General features: G+C 40.7%; 1 protein-coding gene and 1 long non-coding RNA gene across 3 annotated transcripts in view; one reads left to right on the forward strand and one right to left on the reverse strand.

Moving 5' to 3' along the window:
- The window catches only part of FREM2 (FRAS1 related extracellular matrix 2), a 145,747-nt gene extending 124,367 nt beyond the window's left edge, over nt 1–21,380 (forward strand). The window contains exons 17-24 of the mRNA XM_064173422.1: nt 46–238; nt 2,148–2,252; nt 3,418–3,545; nt 3,635–3,769; nt 10,212–10,338; nt 14,781–14,968; nt 15,862–16,008; nt 17,433–21,380. Of these exons, the coding sequence (XP_064029492.1) occupies nt 46–238; nt 2,148–2,252; nt 3,418–3,545; nt 3,635–3,769; nt 10,212–10,338; nt 14,781–14,968; nt 15,862–16,008; nt 17,433–17,945 (1,536 nt within the window). The 3' untranslated portion in view covers nt 17,946–21,380. The remainder of the gene's footprint in view (nt 1–45; nt 239–2,147; nt 2,253–3,417; nt 3,546–3,634; nt 3,770–10,211; nt 10,339–14,780; nt 14,969–15,861; nt 16,009–17,432) is intronic.
- LOC135191275 (uncharacterized) overlaps nt 1–21,419 on the reverse strand; it is a 104,989-nt gene that overhangs the window by 11,436 nt on the left and 72,134 nt on the right. Inside the window, exon 5 of one of the 2 annotated variants that reach the window (XR_010308787.1) lies at nt 15,205–17,985. The exons of the other annotated variant lie outside the window; for it this stretch is intronic. This is a non-coding gene — a long non-coding RNA (uncharacterized LOC135191275). Of the gene's footprint in view, nt 1–15,204; nt 17,986–21,419 lie in introns of those variants that run through there. 2 annotated transcript variants of the gene reach the window in all.

The raw sequence follows: 21,419 nt of genomic DNA on the forward strand, positions 1-21,419 counted from the left end.
CCTTTCACGACCATTAACCTAAGTAAATAATTTTCCATTTTACAGGTTCTCAACCTAGTACAGTCCTACGTCACACTGAGAGTGCCCTTGTACGTCTCTTACGTTTTCCACTCTCCGGTGGGTGTAGGAGGCTGGCAGCATTTCGACCTACAATCAGAGCTCCGTCTGACTTTTGTGTATGACACTGCCATCCTGTGGACAGATGGGATCGGTAGCCCACCTGAGGCAGAGCTCCAAGGTGAGTACTGGATTTATTTGCCACAAATTCGTGTTCTATTACTAAGAGTATGGTTTGAACACATATTTCAATACTAAGAAATAAGTAGTAAAATCATTTATGATCAGTTGAAAACACTCACTCGTTTCCTAACACTCACAGTGCTCTGCTGGGGTGTTTAAATGTTACTTCCATTCTTTTATTGCAAAAGAAGATTAATCGTTTTGTTATGTTTGAAGTACTCATGCACAAAATAATACATTTATTTCTGCTCAGAACCTGAAAGTTCACTATATACTCAGATTCTCCGTTACCACACCAGGTGTTTGCACTTCAATAGCGAAAAAAGGAAATCTTTCTGTGATGTTATTTTTTTCTGAACATGAATGTACAGTTTCAGGAACTTTTGATATTTTGAAGGCATTAATTGTGAAGATACAGAGAAATACAGAATGGGGATAAGAACCTCTCCCATGTGTTAGAGCAGTAAACTGTCAAATATTCTTTAAACGTGATAGAGCCAATAAATGCTTGTAAATATTAGTCAACAAAGCAAACTCTATTATTACAGAGTTTATCTTTGCCAAAAAAAAAGTAATGTATTGTTTAAATATAGTGAATATACAGGGATCTATGAAAAATTAATGTATAGTTACACCTATATGTTGTTTTACATACAGACTTACTTAGTGTTTGTTGCTTTGTGTTCATACCATTTCCCAGCATTAAGCTTCAGATGTTCCACATCTGTCTCAGACTCAGCTTGAATACAGGCTCCAGCTATATTTACGTGCATGCACTCACACAATTTCAGGACTGCAGTGAACATAAAACCATTGTTTGTTTCTGCGAAGTCTTTATGTGAACTATGAAATTCATTGCCATGCAGTTTCTGTACTCATCTTAAGAGCAGGAAATGAGGACTGGCAAGGGGAATCTATGGTGCATGAAGGATAAAGCACATGTCATGCCATGCCTAAAGAATAAGCCACATGCCACAAATCATGTGACCTACTAGTCACCAAATAACAATCAGATCTAATCCTCAGTCTCAGCAGTTATATGGCATCTCTATGTCGTATTTTCCCATCTTTGATGCTTTAATTTCTTAATTCTCTGTTTAAGGAGCTGATGGCTAACTCTTTGGAGATGCTGAACATTGGCAGCTCCCTTTGAAAACACCACATCATTGACTCTCTCTAAGGAAGCACTGGAGGAAACACCTGAACTTTGCAGAACATTAGAGGAAAAGGGACTTGGCTTCAAGCTACAGCAATAAACCACTTCTGACATATAAACAAGACCTTGTAACCTGAAATTAGGAAACATTAGGCCTGTATTTTGGGCCAGACTCATGACAGAAATTGCCAACAATGCAAAGCTTGTCAAAATGAGTTTCACAGATTCACGCACACTCAAACAAATTGCCATGGAAGCCACAACAAACCGCTATAGCTAAATGCTTGTAGGTGCTGCCTTGGGATGTTAGATAGAGAAGTACTGATAAAAAATATCTCTGAAGCAGTTTGCCTTGGTAGGGGTCAGCTTGCATACCCGGTGGGAGCAAAATAATTGTTTCTTTACAGAACACCCTGGCAGCTGACCATGCTGTTGCCTAAACATGAGCACAGTCCATACTGTGGATTGTCCTGTCTGTGGGAGTCCATGAGGACGTGTGAAAACATAACTTTGCAGGGAAGTTCTGTATGTGCTTTGAGGGGGCTGAAGCATTGTGAAAACTCTAGGCCTCACTGTCTAAATTCTTGTTTGAGAAGAATCTTGAGTGAGTCCAAAAGGTACCAGCAGCCCCTATCCCAAACACCTGACATGACAAAGGGAAATGAAAGAGTGGGACTGGTGTTTCATAGGAGTGTGGTTTATTTATCATCTGCAAGTGGAATAAACATTATAAATTGGCTTCTGCCACCAGGCTCCCTGTACCCAACCAGCATGCGTATTAGTGAAGAGGGGCGCTTGGTTGTCAACTTCAAGACTGGAGCCCGGTTTCATGGTCTGTTTGTGATGTCCCATCCTGGTAAGCTTAATCTACACTTTAGCAGTGCCATAAGAGCAAGGCACCTCTCCCAGATTTTATACTATTCATACGTCCTTTTTTCTGCTACCAATCTGTGATGTGTTTTATTTACTGCACTCTTCAGATGGATAAGCGTTTTTCCTCTTCTCAACATTTTTCACTTGTCATTGATGATTATATTCAAACTTAAATGAAATATGGATGAATCTGATGCAAAGCAGATAGTTCCACTTGATTGAGAGCTGAGTTTGTGAAAGATGAAGATCTAGGCCATTCTATCCACTAGGGAGCTATACAATTGTGTGTTTTTAATCCAAAAGCTATGATTAGCTATTTACGTATATTGCCCTAGAAATTTAAATAGCAGTATTTTTTTTCTGACATGAAACTTTTCTAGGTTACTCAGACCTTTTTTCAGAGGGTAAGAAAAGGTCTTGTATGAGTATTGTATCTCTATATTGAAACATTCTCACTGCCATTCAATTAGTCTTTGCTGAGGACCTGATCCTGCAATTTAATCTGTTTAAACCCCACTGCCTTTATTCAGAATAATCACAGGTGTAAGAGTCTGTCTATAGATAGAAATCTGAGCAGGAATGCTGACCATGGAAAAGATTACCCAAGTAAATTAAATCTGTTGAACAATAATGAGAAGGGGAAAGAAATAGTTTGAAGAAATCTCTTTTAGTTTAATTCAATTTTATTAACCCAGAAAACTCCTTCATATGCTTCTGCTTTTTCTTGGCTGTCCTCTAACATGTTATTTTTTGCCTGTCAGGCAGAGCTGAAAGAGTTACGTTGCTAGGAGAAATAACTTTGTCTTCCCCGGGCTGACATTCCAAGTTTACAACAGAAGGGATTATAGATCTTTGCCATTCCACTATCCAGTGTTTTGCCTGTCTGTTAAATATAATCTTTATACAGTTCTTGTTGTGTAGCCCAAAAGCAACTATTTAATGGACTCTTGAACAAGAATCAAGGGGGCCTAGCTGTGTTGACTGTAATTGATTTTGTTAGTTTCAGTTGCTAAAAGCCAGTGCCCTGTGAAGGTATTAACGTCAACTATGGCATTATGGTTCATGAATTACTGGGAATGTTTTTTGGGCTCTGAGACTTTGCAGTGAGATACTAAAGGTGACAAATCTGTCTTTTGGCATGTTTTTAGCTTCATCTCTGACTTCCATGGTTATGTCAGCTGATCACCCAGGCCTGACATTTAGCCTCAGCCTCATCCGAAGTGAGCCAACATACAACCAGCCAGCACAGCAGTGGAGCTTTGTGTCAGATTTTGCGGTAAAATCTCAGCTTTCACTGTGTTTTCTGTTGCCCCAGAACGTTAGTTATGATGTTGGTGGAATAGGTCTCTCTCTCTCTCTCTTCAGGTTCGGGACTATTCTGGAATGTACACTGTGAAGCTGATAGCTTGTACCACTGCTCCACATCAGGAGTACAGCCTACCAGTGATCTGCAATCCTAGGGAACCGATCACATTTGATCTGGATATCCGATTCCAACAGGTACCACCCCAATGATAGCTCTGTCATGTCTCCTTTTTACTTCAATTCCCAAATTGCCTTTGTTGATCTTGTAATGATGGTGCTAGAAAAGAAATCAACTTGCTCATAAGCAAGCTAATTCCTGGATTGGTATGACAGCACATACTCCCCTTCTGCAGTTTAACCAGTTTTACCCATCTGGAAAAGTCATGTAGAAGATTAAATGTTTGTTGTTTTTTCTGTCCTCAGTGCATGACTGTTCTTTGATAGTAAGTTTATTGACGTTGGAGGATGGGAGGATAGTTACAGGGATATGAACTAACCTTTCAGATTTTTTTTTTTTTTTTTGTCAATTGGCTTTGGTGTGAAATAGTTTTATCAGGTAATTTAGAAGATATAAAAGTATTATCAAAAGCCTTTCATCTGACAGAAAGATCAAAGCTAGGTTTCTGGTATTAAAAGTGGGTCCTCCAGTCAAGATGCATTAACTCCTAAGGGAGGCCTTCCTCCACTGACTATATATAGAGGAAGTGTAGATAGCCAACACTAGTAAAACACTTAAAGACTTAAGAAAGTGAGACAAATCCCACCTAGTAATACGGGTTGTAATACAGGATAGGAAAACAGCATACCTTTCACAAAGCTGAGCTGTAAGCTCTGTAGCTGGGACCAAAATATGAAGAAATAGACTCTGTTGTAGAAAGTACTGACTGAAAAAAATCTTGGAGTCATGTTGAGCAGTTAACAGAACATAAACTGCCAGTTTAGAGTATTACCAAAAGGCCTAGCACGACCCTGGGATGTATAAGGAAGTTATTTTAATTTCTGTTATTTGGAACCAATAGAACTAATACTGGAACAGTGTGACAGTGATTTCATGCTCATTAATAGTATATATGTATGCTATTAAATCATCTTACAGTATAAATCAGCTCTGTATCAGTCAGGGACACACAATCATTTTTCTGTTGAATTAACCAGAGTACACAAGGGAATGTATGCAGTCTTTATGCTTTCATTTGGCATTATGCCACCTATGAGAGAACAGATGATTCCTGATACGGCGTTAAGTGCTGGTGAAGCAGAGAGATGATACATGATCTACCATGAAACCTTCTTTCTCAGCGTTAACCAGCAAAACACTTTGAAAAAAGTTTGAATGAAGGGTGTGGAGGGAAGTTAAACTAGTTCAGCACTTCAGCTTTTGTCTGATATTTCTAATCTGCTCCTGGGAACTCTAAAGCAGTTCACAGCAATGATACACCACAGCTTGTGTATGGTCCTAGTATAAACAAGAAGGATGTTGATAATTCACAGAAAATTCAAAAGGATTGATGATGGTAGAGCTGTGGATGTGGTTCCATGTAAACATGAGGAAAAATTTCTTCACTGTGAGGGTGACAGAACACTGGAACAGTCTCTCTCTCTGGACATATTCAACCCCCATTTGGATGTTATCCAGTGTGATCTGCTATAGATGTTCCTGCTCTGGCAGAGAGGGTTGGCCCTTCCAGCCCCTAACATTCTGTGTGAAATAGGCAGAATAAATTGACAGCGCTTTTTCTCACTCCGCAGATCCTCACTGGCAATTTTTTTAAGAACTTTTGTATAAAATGTCTCAAATGCACTATTTCTGGGAAAAGATAGGGGCGTAGGGTTCCTGTTTCTGAGCAGTACCAACGGGTTTACAAAATATATTTCAGTTATACATTCATCTTGCCAAATTCTGTTGTTTTTATAGTTCTGAAACTCCACTGTGAAAGAAAAGATTTGAAGAAGAATAAATGTGTCAGCTGTGTAACGTGCAGCAATAGTTTATATTGGTGGTGTTGAATCTCATTCCATCAGCCCTTTGTCCCTAAGCCAGCAGGAATGTTTTCTTGTATGTTTTCCTTCCTTTCCCCACATACTTACATAAATATACATAAATATACATGTGTTAGCATGTTTTTGCTCAGTAGCCTCTTGTATTGTTGGGTTTTTTTATATGTGCATCTTCCATGTTATTTCCTGAGTTATACATCTTTTTGAACTCAATTGTTCTGTTCACTGTATTATTTCCCTTTTATTGTGTTATGTCCTTGCCTAGTTTGCCTTCTGACTCAAGTTATATGGCCCAATGAGAACCTGCTGCTGATAGCAATCTGTGCTAGTTTGAAGCAAGCTGGAATGTTTTGGTAGAAGAACTAGATAACGGGCAGTGAAATGAAAACAATTGATGTCAACTTCTCTCACAGTCTCGCTGAGAACTCTGGGAAGAAGAAAGACTTTTTCTCCATTTTGTCTCTCACTCTTGCTTTTGCCTTAGACCTGGTCACATCTCATTAACCCTGCTCCTACTAACCTTGCTCCCTAACCTCTTGGCTGCACCTCTTTTCTTCCTGAGAACTGGGGTAAGGTTGAGAGGGCCGGGGGGAGGTGTTGGGGTGGTTTGAGAGCCCCTCCTGGGGACTCAAGTTTCTGGGAGGGGAGTTGTGCTTCTGTATTGTTTATCCTTTGTATATTTCTGTATATAATTGTATATAACTGTATATATATTGTAAATAGCTGCTTGTAAATTCTGCTAGCTGTAAATAAATTGCTTCATCTATATTCCCAGGGTCCGTCTGAGTTAGCTGGGGCAAATTCAAAAGTGTGGGAGGGGTGGGATAACCCCCAAACCATCACACAATCATTTACTTTGTTCTTGTAATGTAATCAAGAAAGAACTGTAGATAACTGTGTCAAGTATATAAAGATAAATATTAGTATAAAAAGTCATTCCAATGATTTACTGCATTTTCACATGCATGCTCTGATATCCTGCAGTATATCAGAGGAACTTTGTGATGGTTTGGGTGTTCCCCACTCCCCCACACTTTAGAAATCACCCAAACTAGACTCAGCTGGATCTGGAAATATGAATGAAGCTTATATTTACAGCTAGCACAATATACAAGCAGATATTTACAGAATATACAGTTATATACAGAAATATACAAGATAAAAGGTAATACAGAAACACAACTCCCCTCCCAGAAACCTGAGTCCCCAGGAGGCGCTCCCAACTGCCCCTTCACCTTCCTCCTACCCCTCTCAACCTTACCCCAGTCCCAAGGAAGAATAGAGGTTCGGCCAGGGGGTTAGGAAGCAAAGTGAATCAGTCCAAAATGGAGGAGGAGGTTGGAGAGATGCAGCACAGCCAGCAGCCCAAGTGAGAGTGGTTATCTATGCTTTTATTTCTTGTTCCTATACATCTCAGCAAGCCTATGAGTGAAGTAGACATCACCATCGTTTTCCTTTCACAGCCTGTAATCTAGTTCTTCTCACCAAAACATTCTAGCCTGCTTCAAACTAGCACAATCCACCCCTGTCTACTTCACTCAGAGTATTGCTGAGAACTATCTGATCTAATCTAAAACAATATTTACACTAATGAGTATTACAAGTTCAGTTCACACTTCATTCCGGCTGTCTCAGATTCAAAAGCTCAGAGCAGTTTGCCTTCCTCACAGATGAGACGAGAACAGGGACTCCCAGGTGACATTGGGTTCGTGCTCATGTACTGTAGATTCTCTCATAGATTCTTTCATTGGATGCCGATGGTACCTAGAACAGAAAACTCCTAACAGCTTGTATTATACACTCTGAATTTAGACTCTCTCAGCTAGAGTTAGATTTCTCTGTGGAATACACTCGATTTCACCATTCTCCTGCATTACCCAGTATGTATGATCAGGACCTTCAGCAGACACCACCCCTCGGACAGGTTTCCCTTCGCCCAAAGGAGAAAATACCCAAACAGTTTTCCCTAACAGATTCTTTTCACGTACAACAGGAACTTTATCACCATCTACTGTTTAGAACAAATATGATTGTGCAGGTCCTGCTCTGTTTACTGAACCTCTGCTATTTACCAACCAAGTAGCTTGTGCTAAATGTTTGTCCCAGTTTTTCAGAGTTCCACCCCTCATGGCTTTGAGGGTGGTTTTCAGCAAACTGTTGTAGCGCTCAATCTTCCCTGAAGCTGGTGCATAGTAGGGTATGTGGTAGATCCACTGAATACCATGCTCTTTGGTCCAGTTTTTCACAAGATTGTTCTTGAAATGAGTGCCATTGTCTGACTCAATTCTCTCTGGAGTTCCATGTCTCCACAAGATCTGTCTCTCCAAGCCAAGAATGGCATTACGTGCAGTAGCATGTGGAACTGGATAGGTTTCCAACCATCCAGTGCTGGCCTCTACCATCGTTAGCACATACTGCTTGCCAGAACGAGATCGAGGTAAACTGCACCGTCCCTGGGGGTCTTCAAGAAAAGACTGGATGAGGCACTTAGTGCCATGGTCTAGTTGATTGGTTAGGGCTGGGTGATAGGTTGGACTGGATGATCTTGGAGGTCTCTTCCAACCTGGCTGATTCTATGATTCTATGATTCTATGATGTAGTCAATCTGCCAGGCTTCACCATACTTGTACTTTGACCATCTCTCACCATACCATAAGGGCTTGATTCACTTAGCCTGCTTAAGAGCAGCACAAATGTCACAGTCATGGATGACTTGGGTGATGGCATCCATGGACAAGTCAATTGACCTATCGCGAGACCATCGGTATGTTGCATTTCTGCCTTGATGTCCAGACGCGTCATGGGCCCACCGAGCTAAGAACAGTTCACCTCAGTATTTCCAATCAAGGTCAAGATCAGAGTTTGCATCAACTTGAGAAATTTTAGCAGCTTGGTCTGCCTTCTGGTTATGTTGGTGTTCCTCAGGAGCTCTGCTCTTAGGCATGTGTGCATCTACGTGCCGCACCTTCACTGGAGTTCTCTCCAGCCGTGCATCAATGTCCTGCCATAGATCAGCACACCAAATAGGCTTTCCTTTCCTCTGCCAACCATTCTTTTTCCAGTCCTTTAGCCAACCCCATAGAGCATTGGGTACCATCCACGAGTCAGTGTAGAGGTAAAGGTTTAGCCAATTTTCATGTTCAGCCACATCAAGAGCAAGTTGGACAGCTTTTACCTCAGCAAACTGACTGGATTCTCCTTCTCCATCTTTCGCTTCGGTAACTCTCCTGGTAGGACTCCAGACTGCTGACTTCCATCTTCGCTTGTTCCCAACAAGATGACAGGAACCATCTGTGAACAAAGCATAGTTCTTTTCCTCATCAAAGAGATCACCACAGGGAGAAGCTTCTTCAGCATGAGTTATTTTCTCCTCTGGAGGTTTGGGACAGTCTGTGCCTTCCGGCCAGTTGGTGATCACCTCCACCAGACCAGGTCGATCAAGATTACCCATTCGTGCTCGTTGGGTTATCAAAGCTGGTAATCTAGGAGCTAAAAGCAATTGTGACTCATTTCCTATCACTTCAGAAGCTGCTTTCACTCCTTCCTAGGCTGCCAGTATCTCTTTCTCTGTTGGGGTGTAATTTGCCTCTGAACCTCTGTAGCTATGACTCCAGAAACCAAGTGGACGACCACGTGTCTCATTCGGAGCTCTTTGCCAAAGGCTTCAAGTTGGACCATTGTCACTGGCAGCCGTGTACAGAATGTTTTTAATGTCCGGATCAGATCTCACAGGTCCCAAGCCCACTGGATGGACTACTTCTCACTTGATCTGATCAAAGGCTGCTTGTTGTTCAGGTCCCCACTCAAAATTGTTTCTCTTACGAGTCACATCATGCATAGGTTTGACAATTTGACTGAATCCAGGAATGTGTCTCCAAAATCCCACTGCACCCAAGAAAGAAAGTGTGTCCTTCTTATTAGTGGGAACGGCCATGGTGGAGACTTTGTTGATCACATTCTGTGGAACGTGACGGTGACCATCCTGCCACCGCACTCCTAGAAACTGAATTTCTCTGGCAGGTCCTTTGACTTTGTCTCTCTTCATGGCAAAACCTGCTTGCAGCAGAATGTCAATGATTTTGTTACCTTTCTCGAAGACTTCCTCAGCAGTTTGGCCCCACACAATGATGTTGTTGATGAACTGTATGTGCTCTGGAGATTTTCCTTTCTCAAGTGCATTGTGGATGCTTTCAAATAAATACTCAGCAATGTGAACTTGCAAATAATTGGCAGAGGATCAGAAACTGAGGTGGAACTTGGATGTAAGAATAAAAATGGGATAAAGAAATCAGGCTGTGATGAGTCAGAGGGAGACAAGTTATTGAGGGAAATGTTTTACTTGTGTTACCCACACACATAAGTTGCCCTGGGCACCTCCTTGGCTGAGATATGGAAAAATGTTGTGGGAACAAACTAACCTTGAATCCTATCAAATATCACAGAAGCAGATAACCCAAATGTTGTATGCATGTGAAACATATAGCAATATAGCTCTAGTACAAAGAATTTTCTTTTAAACTGTATTACTGCATGTAGATATGTGAAGCTGATAAATAATGTACACTGGGAGAAGATCACACTGTGTTTTAAGAGCCATTAAGGAATATTTGTTGAAGAGGCTTATGCTTTTGTGTTTTAGGTTAGTGACCCAGTGGCTGCTGAGTTCAGCTTGAACACCCAGATGTTCCTCCTCTCCAAAAAGACACTGTGGCTATCTGATGGCTCAATGGGCTTTGGGCAAGAAAGTGATGTTGCTTTCTCAGAAGGTATAATTGTACACAGAATATGTACATTTAATGTGTATTCCGCACTATCAGAATCCTGCTTCAGTCAAAACAAGATAGAGTAAGGGTTTGAGCTTGCTGCTTGTGTTCCTTTGCATTTGCCTTTCCTGCCTGACAGTGTACATCAGAGCTGTTGGACAATCTGTACTGAAGCTGTTATGTTTGAGGCTTACAGGACTGATGCTGTTTCTCATAACCTGAGTGCTTTATGAATATTGGTTAATATTAAGGCCATTCCTAGTTGACAAGTAAATATTACATGGTCTTTTTGTTGTAGGTGAGTGCACTAGCTCTGGCTGGGAGGGAGCTAACTTTCGTAGTAGTAGCCACTAAGGAGCTTTGCATCTGTGACTGATATCATGCCAGTATTTTGACTACTGCTGAACAGGCTTTCTCCCTTCCCCCATCCTCCACTGACTAAGCTGGGAGTGAGAAGATTGATTCAGTTGCTACCTGTCAGTGGACCTAAGCAGTCATTTTATTTCTGTCTTGATCATATGCCTGTTTATTAGTGCCAGCAACTTGAGTACGCAGCTGTCTTTTGTGATGTTTTTGCACAGTCTCTTGAATTAGCAGATACCTGGTCTCTTTATTACTCAGTCTAAAGTTGCTCCAAATTCTTGTCAAAACAACGTGACACTTCTCCTTTCCTCCTCCATATTCTCAACCTTCCTAACTGCCTTCTGTCATATGTGCCTGACTGTCTACTTTCCTTGCCTGTGTAGCAATGGTCCAGATTATATGTACAGGACTGGCAAGCATGTCTTATCTTAAACATCATCAGAGAGCTGAAATGCAATTACACAATAGGGAGCAAAGTCTCAGAAGATTCCTCTGTGTGTTTTCATAATGTTAATTTCACTTGCACAGTATGCCAATCAACCAAGTATAAGTGACAGGATTCTACTGACATAAGAAAGAACAGCTCTTCAACAAAGTGAATTGTCAGGAGGGCAAAACCTACACCCTGGGCTGGTGCAGAGGAGTGTATAGTATTCCTTTAGGTCACTTTTTGAATGAAAAGCCCAGTATTGTCCAGAATTAAGGTAGCCTCTGAACTGTTCAAGTTATAGCAAGAGCAAATGGCCTCCTACTGCTTGTTGCGGAGGGGGTTTCTCTATTTATCCTTTATTAGGGGGAGGTGAGAAATGAATTTGAGGTGGTATTAATTTTTTATAAAAAATATTTATTAAAATTAATATTTACAAACTCTTGCCACCCCCAACCACTGAATAGCTCTTTTGTGCAAATTTACGAAAACAATTAGGATATGATATATATATTGCTGTCTACAACTACCTGAGGGGTGGTTGTGGCCAGGAGGAGGTTGCTGTCTTCTCTCAGGTGGCCAGCACCAGAACGAGAGGACACAGCCTCAGGCTGCGCCAGGGGAAATTTAGGCTCGAGGTGAGGAGAAAGTTCTTCACTGAGAGAGTCATTGGACACTGGAATGGGCTGCCTGGAGAGGTGGTGGAGTCGCCGTCCCTGGGGCTGTTCAAGGCAAGGTTGGACGTGGCACTTGGTGCCATGGTCTAGCCTTGAGCTCTGTGGTAAAGGGTTGGACTTGATGATCTGAGAGGTCTCTTCCAACCCTGATGATACTGTGATACTGTGAAGGATTTGGTTAATAATTGTTAAATATCATCAACTATAGACAGAGAGAGATTTCCCTCAGGCTTAATGCTTCTTAACAACTATACTGTCTGCCCAGCAGGGGCTGAAAGCTGTCTGCTCTAAGGCAGAGATAACTTATCACAGTATCACACAGTATCACAGTATCACCAAGGTTGGAAGAGACCTCACAGAGGAATCAAAGCTTATTTAGATGTGTTGCCCTTAATTATTAATCACCCTCCTGGGGTTGTGTCTCAGCCTGTGCCCAGTGTTCAGATCTCTGTGAGGCTGGAATCTTCCCAGCTTGCGAGGAAATGATAAATGTTCCCAGTCTCTGAGGTAAACAGTTTTTCTCTAACATTTTCTCCTGGTGCGAGGTGGTCTCTGCCTTGACACTGCTGGTTTTCTGGATACTGCGTGTCCAGGGATGATCAGCTGGCAGGATTCCAGGTACAGGAGAAGGATTTGTCCATGCAGCTTCTGGCACAGTCCTTTCACAGCTAGCAGGCTGTGTTTGTGGGTTTGCAGACAATCTGGAAGGTCTGCCGTCCTAGTCCTGGCTCTCCAGGCTAAAGCAGGAGTCTGATCTCCATAGATAAATGCAAAATAGCAGTATGCTGTGGTGGAGGGGCAGCAGCCCCAAAACTGAGGCTTCTCTATGCCTCTACATGCCTGGACATGTTTTTCTGCCAGGACCCACGAGGCAGTAAACAGATTGTGTAACACACGCATGCCCAGCCCAGGTACCCTGGGGGTCCGCCCAGGTAATTCCCTATTGGGAGGTCCAGGCAAACACCTACTGCCTATTGAGGTAAGGTTTGGCTTACTGCCAGCCTGATTGGTCACTTAGATGGCCACGTGAGCCACGAATCTCAGCCCAGAGCTTATAAAGAGGGGTGCATAGCAGCACCACATGATCAGATGGTTCAGACTGTTCATAAGGTCAGAGCATTTAGAGTGTTCAGACTCAGCTCGGATCCACATAGCAGCACCCTGCTGCCCAGACCTGCTTGCATGGCCTAGACACAGGATCAGGCCTTACTCACTTGCAAGCGTTACTGAGGGACAGACCTCTTGCATTGGTCTCAAGGCACAGTCAAGCTGTCTGCGAACCCTTTGAGAAGCAGAGCTCATGCACGCCTGCACTTCATACATATACGGGGAGCCGAGAGCCCCCTGCCTAAGCCTAGAGCTATCTTGATTTATCTACGGAGTTAAGTCTCCCCGCAGCCCGGCAGACCCTGCTAGCCCGGCATAGATACTGCTTGCCAGTTATCCTGTGAGTCTGGAAAGATCCATAGCCTTCAGTCTGCAAACCTACAAATGCAGCCTGCTAGCTGTGAGACCGTGTCAGAAGATACACAGACAAATCCTTCTCCTGCACCTGGGAATCCTGCCAGCTGATCATCCCTGGACACACGGCTTCCAGAAGAAGCAGAATCGAGGGAGAGACCACACCAGAAGAGAAGGTTAGAGAAAATCCTATTTAATCCAGAGATTGGGAACCTTATCAATTCCCCTGCAAGCCGGGACAGATCTCCAGCTTCATCAAGACCCCAAATACTGGGCACCCACTGTGACAGATTCCCGGGAGGGTGATTAATGATTAATACCTGAGAACAACACACCTAAGTAAGCTTTAATTCCTTTGTAATATAAGTTACCTCTACCTTTAGAGCACACACAGTTTCAGCCCTTGCTGGGCAAATAGCATAGTTGTTAAGAGGCATTAAGCCTAAGAAAATCTTTCTCTCTGTCTATAGTTGTTGATAATTTGATATTTCCATTTAATAATCAGTCCCTGTAAATATATCCCAAGCTGTTTTCATAAACTTGCAATACGAACCTAGATTTCATAGTGGTTGGAGGTGGTACAAGTTTGTAAATATTAATTTTAATAAATAATTTTATAAAAAAATAATACCACCTCAAATTAATTTCTCACCTCTCCCTAACAGGGGAGGAATAAGAGAAACCCCTCCACGACATACGCTTTGCTGGCTCTAGGCTTAAGGGGCTATCGGCTCCCCATAAGTCTCAAGTGCAGGCCTGAATGTGCTCTGCTTCTAAAGGTACGCAGACAGGTTAACTGCGCCTTGAGATCAAAGTAAGAGGTCTAAAGCCTCAGTGAGCGTCGGAGCAGTGCTTTGGCTTCCGAGCATGTGGATATGAGCGACTGAGCGCTTCGGGTGCAGGTCAGAGGTTCAATGTGGATCAGAGAGCCAAGCTGCATTGCAGGCAGGGTCAGAGAGCTGAATCTGAACAGCTAAGTCTGAACACTCTGAACCTCTGAACATGTGGTGCTCCTTTGCACCCGTCTTTATAGACTGTGGGCTGAGATTCGTGGCCCTTTTGGCCATCTAAAGTGACCAATCAGGCTGGCAGTAAGCCAAACCTTACCTTAATAGGCAGTAGCTGCCTGCCTGGACCCTCCCAAATATGGGGATCACCTGGGCAGACCCCAGGAATACACGGACTCTGTGTGTGTGTGTGTGTGTGTGTGTGTGTGTGTGTGTTAGTTACACAACCTATTTACTACCATGGGTCCTGGCAGAAAAACATGTCCAGGCATATAGAGGCATAGGGAGGCCTCAGTTTTGGGGCTGCAGCCCCTCCACCACACTGCTACAGTGTGATCCAATGTGCACAGAAGAGCGCATGCTCTGATCATGGCTTTTGACAGCCCCCTGCAGAAGAAGCTGAGGAACAGACTTAGATATAGCCACATTATACTAGGCTTATTAACTTAGTCTCAGTACTGTACTCAATGTTCCAGTGAATGGGATGTGAACTGTGTGCACTGTTCACAGGTGATATCATATATGGTCGGGTGATGGTGGATCCAGTGCAGAATCTGGGTGATTCTTTCTACTGTAGCATCGAGAAGGTTTTCCTGTGTACGGGAGCTGATGGATACGTACCCAAATATAATCCATCCAACACTGAATATGGATGCCTTGCAGATTCTCCTTCCCTTCTATACAGATTTAAGATTGTGGTAAGTGTTCTAATCCTGGGAGCATGCACATGTACATTATTTATTGTTTTTCTAACTCTTTTTTATCCAAAACTAACTGTCCTTTAAAATATTATTGATGGCACCAATTTTTGGACTCAAATTCTGGGCTAATATGAACTGTATCTTAAAGGCAGTATCTTAAATTTCTCTCTTCTAGTCCTATTCTTAATTTGTCTGTGGACGCTCATCATTTGGAGTTTGACCTAAGTTAGAATCACAAGATAGCTTTTTCTGTGCATTGTGTATGTCCATTGACCATAAAGGGAGTCTTAGGAGATGTGAAAGTTAAGGACTGGATTTTATTTTGTGTTTAGTTATCCAAAATATAAGTGTATAAAGTCAGTCATATAGGTCAGACAATAGGGAAAGAGAGATTCCTCTAAAGCTATCTTAGAATATCTGAGATTATTTACCTTATAGAGTAACCCTAGATGGCTACAGACCTGATGCCCAACCTTTAGAGAGTTAACTTCAAGTAAGGTAATTATCTAATGTCTAAACTAAATTATGAGTGTCTGCTAATAGAAATGAAAACCAGCTTCTTAAGATTTCTTAATATTTATTTCAGACCATATTTATGTATCTTTTTAAATTATTATTATTTCAGAAATGTATCTATGGTTGTTTTTTAGTATTTCATCCATGTATTTCAACAATCTCTTCAGGCAAGAAATTAAATAGGTGTGTTAGTACAAGTCAGATGTGACCACAACAACTTCTTATCTCTTTTCTCTTGCTATTACAGTGGATTGCATAAAATGGAATGTGTAAATTACACAGTTTGTACATTGTGTATAAATATCACAACTGTTTTTCCTAAAAGATATTAATCTGTGTTTTACACATTGTTTTTTCTTTCCCTGACTGTGTAGGACAAAGCTCAGCCAGAGACACAAGCCACAAGCTTTGGAAATGTGCTTTTTAATGCAAAACTCGCAATAGATGATCCTGAAGCAATTCCCTTAGTTAAACAGCCAGGCTCTGATGGATTTAAAGTAGACTCAACTCCTCTGTTTCAGGTATGGTTTCTGTAACTGACTGGCAAGAGTACTGAACCAAGAAAAAAACATTTGCACAAGTGTTGTTAGCAGTAAGTCCAACTGACGCCAATGGGAGTTTTTATTCTGATTCTAGTAACAAACAGAATTATAAATGCTGTAACATTTCTAGGTATAAAACCTGCAGCATTTATTGAAAGACTACTGTGGGGATACTAAGCCTTTCTCTTCTTTAATTCCACAGTTTATCCAGAAATTATCCAGGTTATTCTTACATATTCTAAAAATTGGGTAAGCTTCTTGTTGCACATCATTGGTTTGTTTTTACTTCCTATCTCACTTGTTAAGATCAAACAAAAAAGAATCCAAAGCATTTATAGTGAACTTTATCAAAATCTAGTTGATACTCACTGGTTTATGTTCAATTCTTTCCTTGAAAACGTGCATGATGTGAAACATCTAAGCACTGGAAAATCTAGAAATTGACAACTAAAGGTACAGCTACTTCTTACTTAAACATAATTCTTCATCAGTGTAGTTTCCTCCCTTTTATCTATATAACCCTGCCAGGAGTTGTCTCCTCTTTGTTTTTCTCTTTAACATTTGCAAAACTGCATGCAAAACAGCTGTATGAATCAGTAAATATATCAAAGAGACTTCAATACTATTCCTGGCCACTTTGGTATTAAACGTCCCATTGTAAGCAGTGGACTATTCAAGAGAAAAGCCTACTTAAGCATATAAAAGTCAAGTTGGACAGAGCTCCAAGTCTCTCTGTTTAAAATTGTCCCTGCTCACCGCAGAGGAGATGGACTAGATGAACTTCAAAGATTCCTTTCAATCCTTAGCGTTCTATGATCTCAGACAGACTTCAAGAAATTATGCAGTTACAAAATGAATGAGGTTGTCAGGAGTCTCCACAGATTGTTTCTGCTGATGGTAAGGTCACCTAGACCAGGCTGACCAGGATCATGTCCAGTTAGACTTTTTAGTATCTCTAAAGATAGAGACTCCACAGCTTCCACTATTCAAGTGTCCTCACATTGAAAAACTGTTTCCTTATGCTAAGATGCAAATAAATCCACAGTCAGGGCTTGGTCATCTGGTAGAGTGGCCTGAGGGATTCTCTTGTGTATCCTGCCTAGAGCTGAGGTTCTTTATGTGGCCATTTGTACTAACAGTACTAAAACAATGCCAAAGCCATGCTTTTTTATCTGCACCTGGCAGCCATAGAGTATGGCCTCAGAGAGGAATGGAGACTACCAACCCTTAAAATTTTAGCAGAAAATATGACTCTTCTCATGCACATTGGCGCATAGTGAGGACTTCTCTGCAAATGCCTTTGGAAGTACTTGTCCAGGCAATCAGTTCAGAGCAGTGATTGATTTCCTCTATGTACAGTGCCAGTGCATGTGTGTTTAAATTTTAAAAAAATGTCTTTCTAGGTATCTTTGGGCAGAGAGTGGTATGTCCATACAATCTACACTGTGCGTTCCAAAGAGAATGCTAACCGTGGGATTGGCAAAAGAAGTGTGGAGCACCAGTACCACTCAGTCTTCAGTGGTAACATCCCAGGAGCATCCACACAGAGACGTCATAAGAGGGGAACTGCACAGGACCCAGAACTTGTGAAAGATATTGGAGCAGAAAACAACCGAGGAACAAACATACAGCACATAGCTCTAGATCGCACCAACAAGAAACAGGTTCCTCAAAGGGAGGTCACGGTCAATGGCATTCTCCCCAGAGAACTGAATAACCAAAGTGCAGGAGTCAGTATAATCACAATCCTTGGTGGAACTGCTGCCATTTTCCTTGCCATCTGCTTAATTGCAATCATCATTTTGCTGCTAAAATGGAAACAAAATTCTGAGAAAAAGGAAGCAACAAAGGAGTCAGGCAGCAGTGAACCAATGATGCTACCATATCATTACACCAGCGACAGCTCAGAGGTTTGATTCCTAGACTGCAAGATTCAAGCCAGAGTCTTCGGAGTGCCTAAAAAAAAAAAAAAAAGACTTGAACTGCACTTTGTTAGCAGCTGTACTTGAAATTTTTTATCCTGAGCTCTTGCTGCCATTAGCAACAACAGAAGGATCCGTACCAAATCTCCCACTTTGCACAGGTAATTCTTATGTCCTTCTACCATGCACTAATCTTCAGCAGCAATTCAAGAAAATGCATTGTAAGGGAGAGATTTGGGTTTGCCGGTTTTGGTGTTTTGTTTTTTTTTTTATTTTATGACATTTTTAAAAAGCAGAAGAAACTATCCAAAGGTGCTATATATATCCTGTCTGAAATAAGAGAGGAAATCTCTTTCTTCAGAAACACAGAATACTTGAGAGGAGGAATCCTTACACTCTTCAGTTAGGATTTGTACTGTTTCTCGCAAAGAACTCAATGTCTACAATAGTCTGAAAGGCAATGAAATATCTTAGGCATGAATCCTTCCTCCTATAAGCTTTTGACTTCACTTAAGCTATACCATTGATTTATTGTTGTTTATTTTTAATTATGTGTAACCGAACTTTTTCAGAAGACAGTTAGATTAGACAGCATAAAGCTGTAAACAGTTGCATGTAGCAGGATGCAATGTACACACACTTTTCTGCAAATTCTTATTCAGCTATTTAATCTGAGATATTTTTCCCTATTTATGTTTATATAAAGCCAAAGAATTAAACAAACCCAGGAAGAATTGTTTTTGACAGAAACCGGACACTTAATTCACTGTAAGTTTAAAATGGATCATGGAAATGTTGTAAGGTAAATTGTATTTTTTAGTGCATATACATTGCTGGGGAATGGAAGCATTAGTATTTCAGTACTTAGAGAAGATGCTAGAGTTAGATTCAAAGTGCAGAGGACAAGGTTCTGTCTGAACTGAGCCTACGAATCATAATGCTGAATCCAGCATGTGATTGTCAGTTGCCATATTAAATGGCAACGAAGTGAAGAAAAAACTAACATGTGATTGAATCAAGTAAATGTATTTATTACTGTATAAGCATAGCACATCTTGACAAATGTGCTGGGTCATTGTTGGGCATTTTTTAACAAGTGACTTACTTTTACAAGAGTCATTCTAATTGTCTCTTAGCATACTTGATTCAGGTAGCATGGCAGCGTGCTGTTGCACACAAGTTTGGATCAGCAGTGTCCCATGGCAGTTCTTATTCTAAATAAGACCTATTCTGTCCCCATTCCATATCATGCTAAATACTTGGATGTGTGTACCATGTAACCTTGAGGACAAATTGTCCCCTTTGTCACACTAGTATTATATACAAATAAGTCCTTTCTTTATAGTTATCTCTATGAACTCTATGAAAACTGAATCAGGATATTGAGACTGCTGCTGTTCCCTTCCGTCATAGAATCATACTCATGGTGATGAGTGCAGGCAGCCCCCAGACTATCTTCATCTGCAATGCACTTGGCATTTGGTGTTCTGAGGACCATGCTACAGCAATCTGAGTTAGCAGAACAGCATCCAACCTGGAAGCAGCCTGGCTGCAAGCACGCAATGCTGCCTCTTAATTGAAAAATCCATTCAAAAGGTTTCCCTAGCCTGGCAGTGGTGATCTGGCAATACAAATAAATCTGACCTAGACATTCTGCACATTCTTTCTCTGAGTCATAAAGACTCAGAAATGTTGGGGTCTACTAGCCTAGGAATATCTGTGCTGTGATTCATGGTTCAGTATGAATATGGTCACAGAGGGCCTCACACTGATATCTCTTTCTCTGAATTTATATTATGACTTTGTTTAATAAGATTTCATCAGGTTTTCACCAAACTGATCAAGTCAGAATCTATCCTACCTTTTCTAGGTTTTCTGAAAACTGTGATTCAGACTGCTTAATTGAAGACCCAAGAGTCAAACTCCATTACAGAAACCATGCAGTCATATTTTACTTTAATTAATCTGAGTTCCAGCCTGCAAAAATTATTCACAAGATGTGCCCAGTGCAGCAAAGCTTTTCCTTAGTCACCTGACATTAATTTACTCTTTTAATGAAGTCTCTGATTTTGTGATCCGTGTATTATGTGCACAAGATTGATCAAAGACTTAACACGCCCACAGATACTTTTTTTATAAGTTCACCACTGAGTTGTGAATGTAATCTAAGATCAAATTTGCCTCTGTGCCTATGTGTGAAATCACTATGATAATGAGATTTTTTTCTCACTGAACCTGCATGTTTGGGTAGCAGCAGACAGTAATTTTACCGTAATATGGGACACATGTATATAATAGAGCATTTTAATATTTATAAAATGCCTGGTTTGTATAAGCAAAGAAAATCTTTTTAAAATATATATGTATAAAATACAGAAATTAGGTGTTTATCAGTAAAACTATTTTTCTGCTTCTGAATTTTTACAAAATGAAATATTGTTAAAGTTGCTTGCAGGCAAAGCCTTTTTTCTTTGAGTTATTATTTCCTTATATAGAATCTAATAAAAAACATGTGTTCTACAAACCAAATATGAAGCTTGGTAAACAACTTGATCTCTGCTTTGAACAGCATCTGATTACAACTCTGTTAAATGTTTAGGTTCATGGGGATTATCAGACTAATGTTTTTCTGGCAATATATAAAGCAATAGTGCAAATCAAGGATAACAAAGGAAAACACAAAGCAAACACTGAAAAGCTGGACAATCATGAGTAAGACTCGTAATTCAAATACCAAAGCTCTCTGCCTGGGAAAAAAAATGTCAGTGTTTTCAGTAAGGCCTGCTGGATTTGTCCCATTCTCAAGAAATTGAATTTCTTACAATTCAGTGAACTATGGATGCATTTTGTAACAGCATGCCTTTTTTATTATGGCTTCAAGGTTTTAGATTTCAGCAAGATATTTTGGAGGCTTATTAACATTTTCCCTTCTACTTAACAAGTGGTATTGTTTATACTAACCTGAATAAGTGCCTCATTCCCAGTTATGTGCACAAATATGTTAATATTTATCTATCCATGCAATAAACTGAGTATATTTTATATATCTATTTAATCTATTTCCAGATTATGTATTAGATCCTCTTTTCCCTGGAGATGTTTATTCTGCTAGCAGTAATACCATTTGTTAAACCATTTATATAGCAATTACCATGCTTAAATTTGTTATCAAGTTGTCAAATATCTTTCCATGCATATTTATTTGGAACAGTTTTTTTTGCTTATGACTGTGGCTGTGATATTTGACATTTGTATCAGGAAAAAAATAAAATTAATTCTGTTTTGGTTACTGATCTAAAATTTGTGCATGAATATCACACTGTGGAGAGGGGTCAATAATGCAGTGTTAAGAAACTAATTTGTCACACTGATGGAAGAACATAAATGTACTACTGTGTTTGCAATAAATCTCACTGCTTTGTTCCTGAACTGATTATTTTCTGGTCATGAAGTGTTCAGCAAAGGAGT

Source organism: Pogoniulus pusillus, chromosome 3 (assembly GCF_015220805.1).
Source record: "Pogoniulus pusillus isolate bPogPus1 chromosome 3, bPogPus1.pri, whole genome shotgun sequence".
NCBI classification, from domain to species: domain Eukaryota; kingdom Metazoa; phylum Chordata; class Aves; order Piciformes; family Lybiidae; genus Pogoniulus; species Pogoniulus pusillus.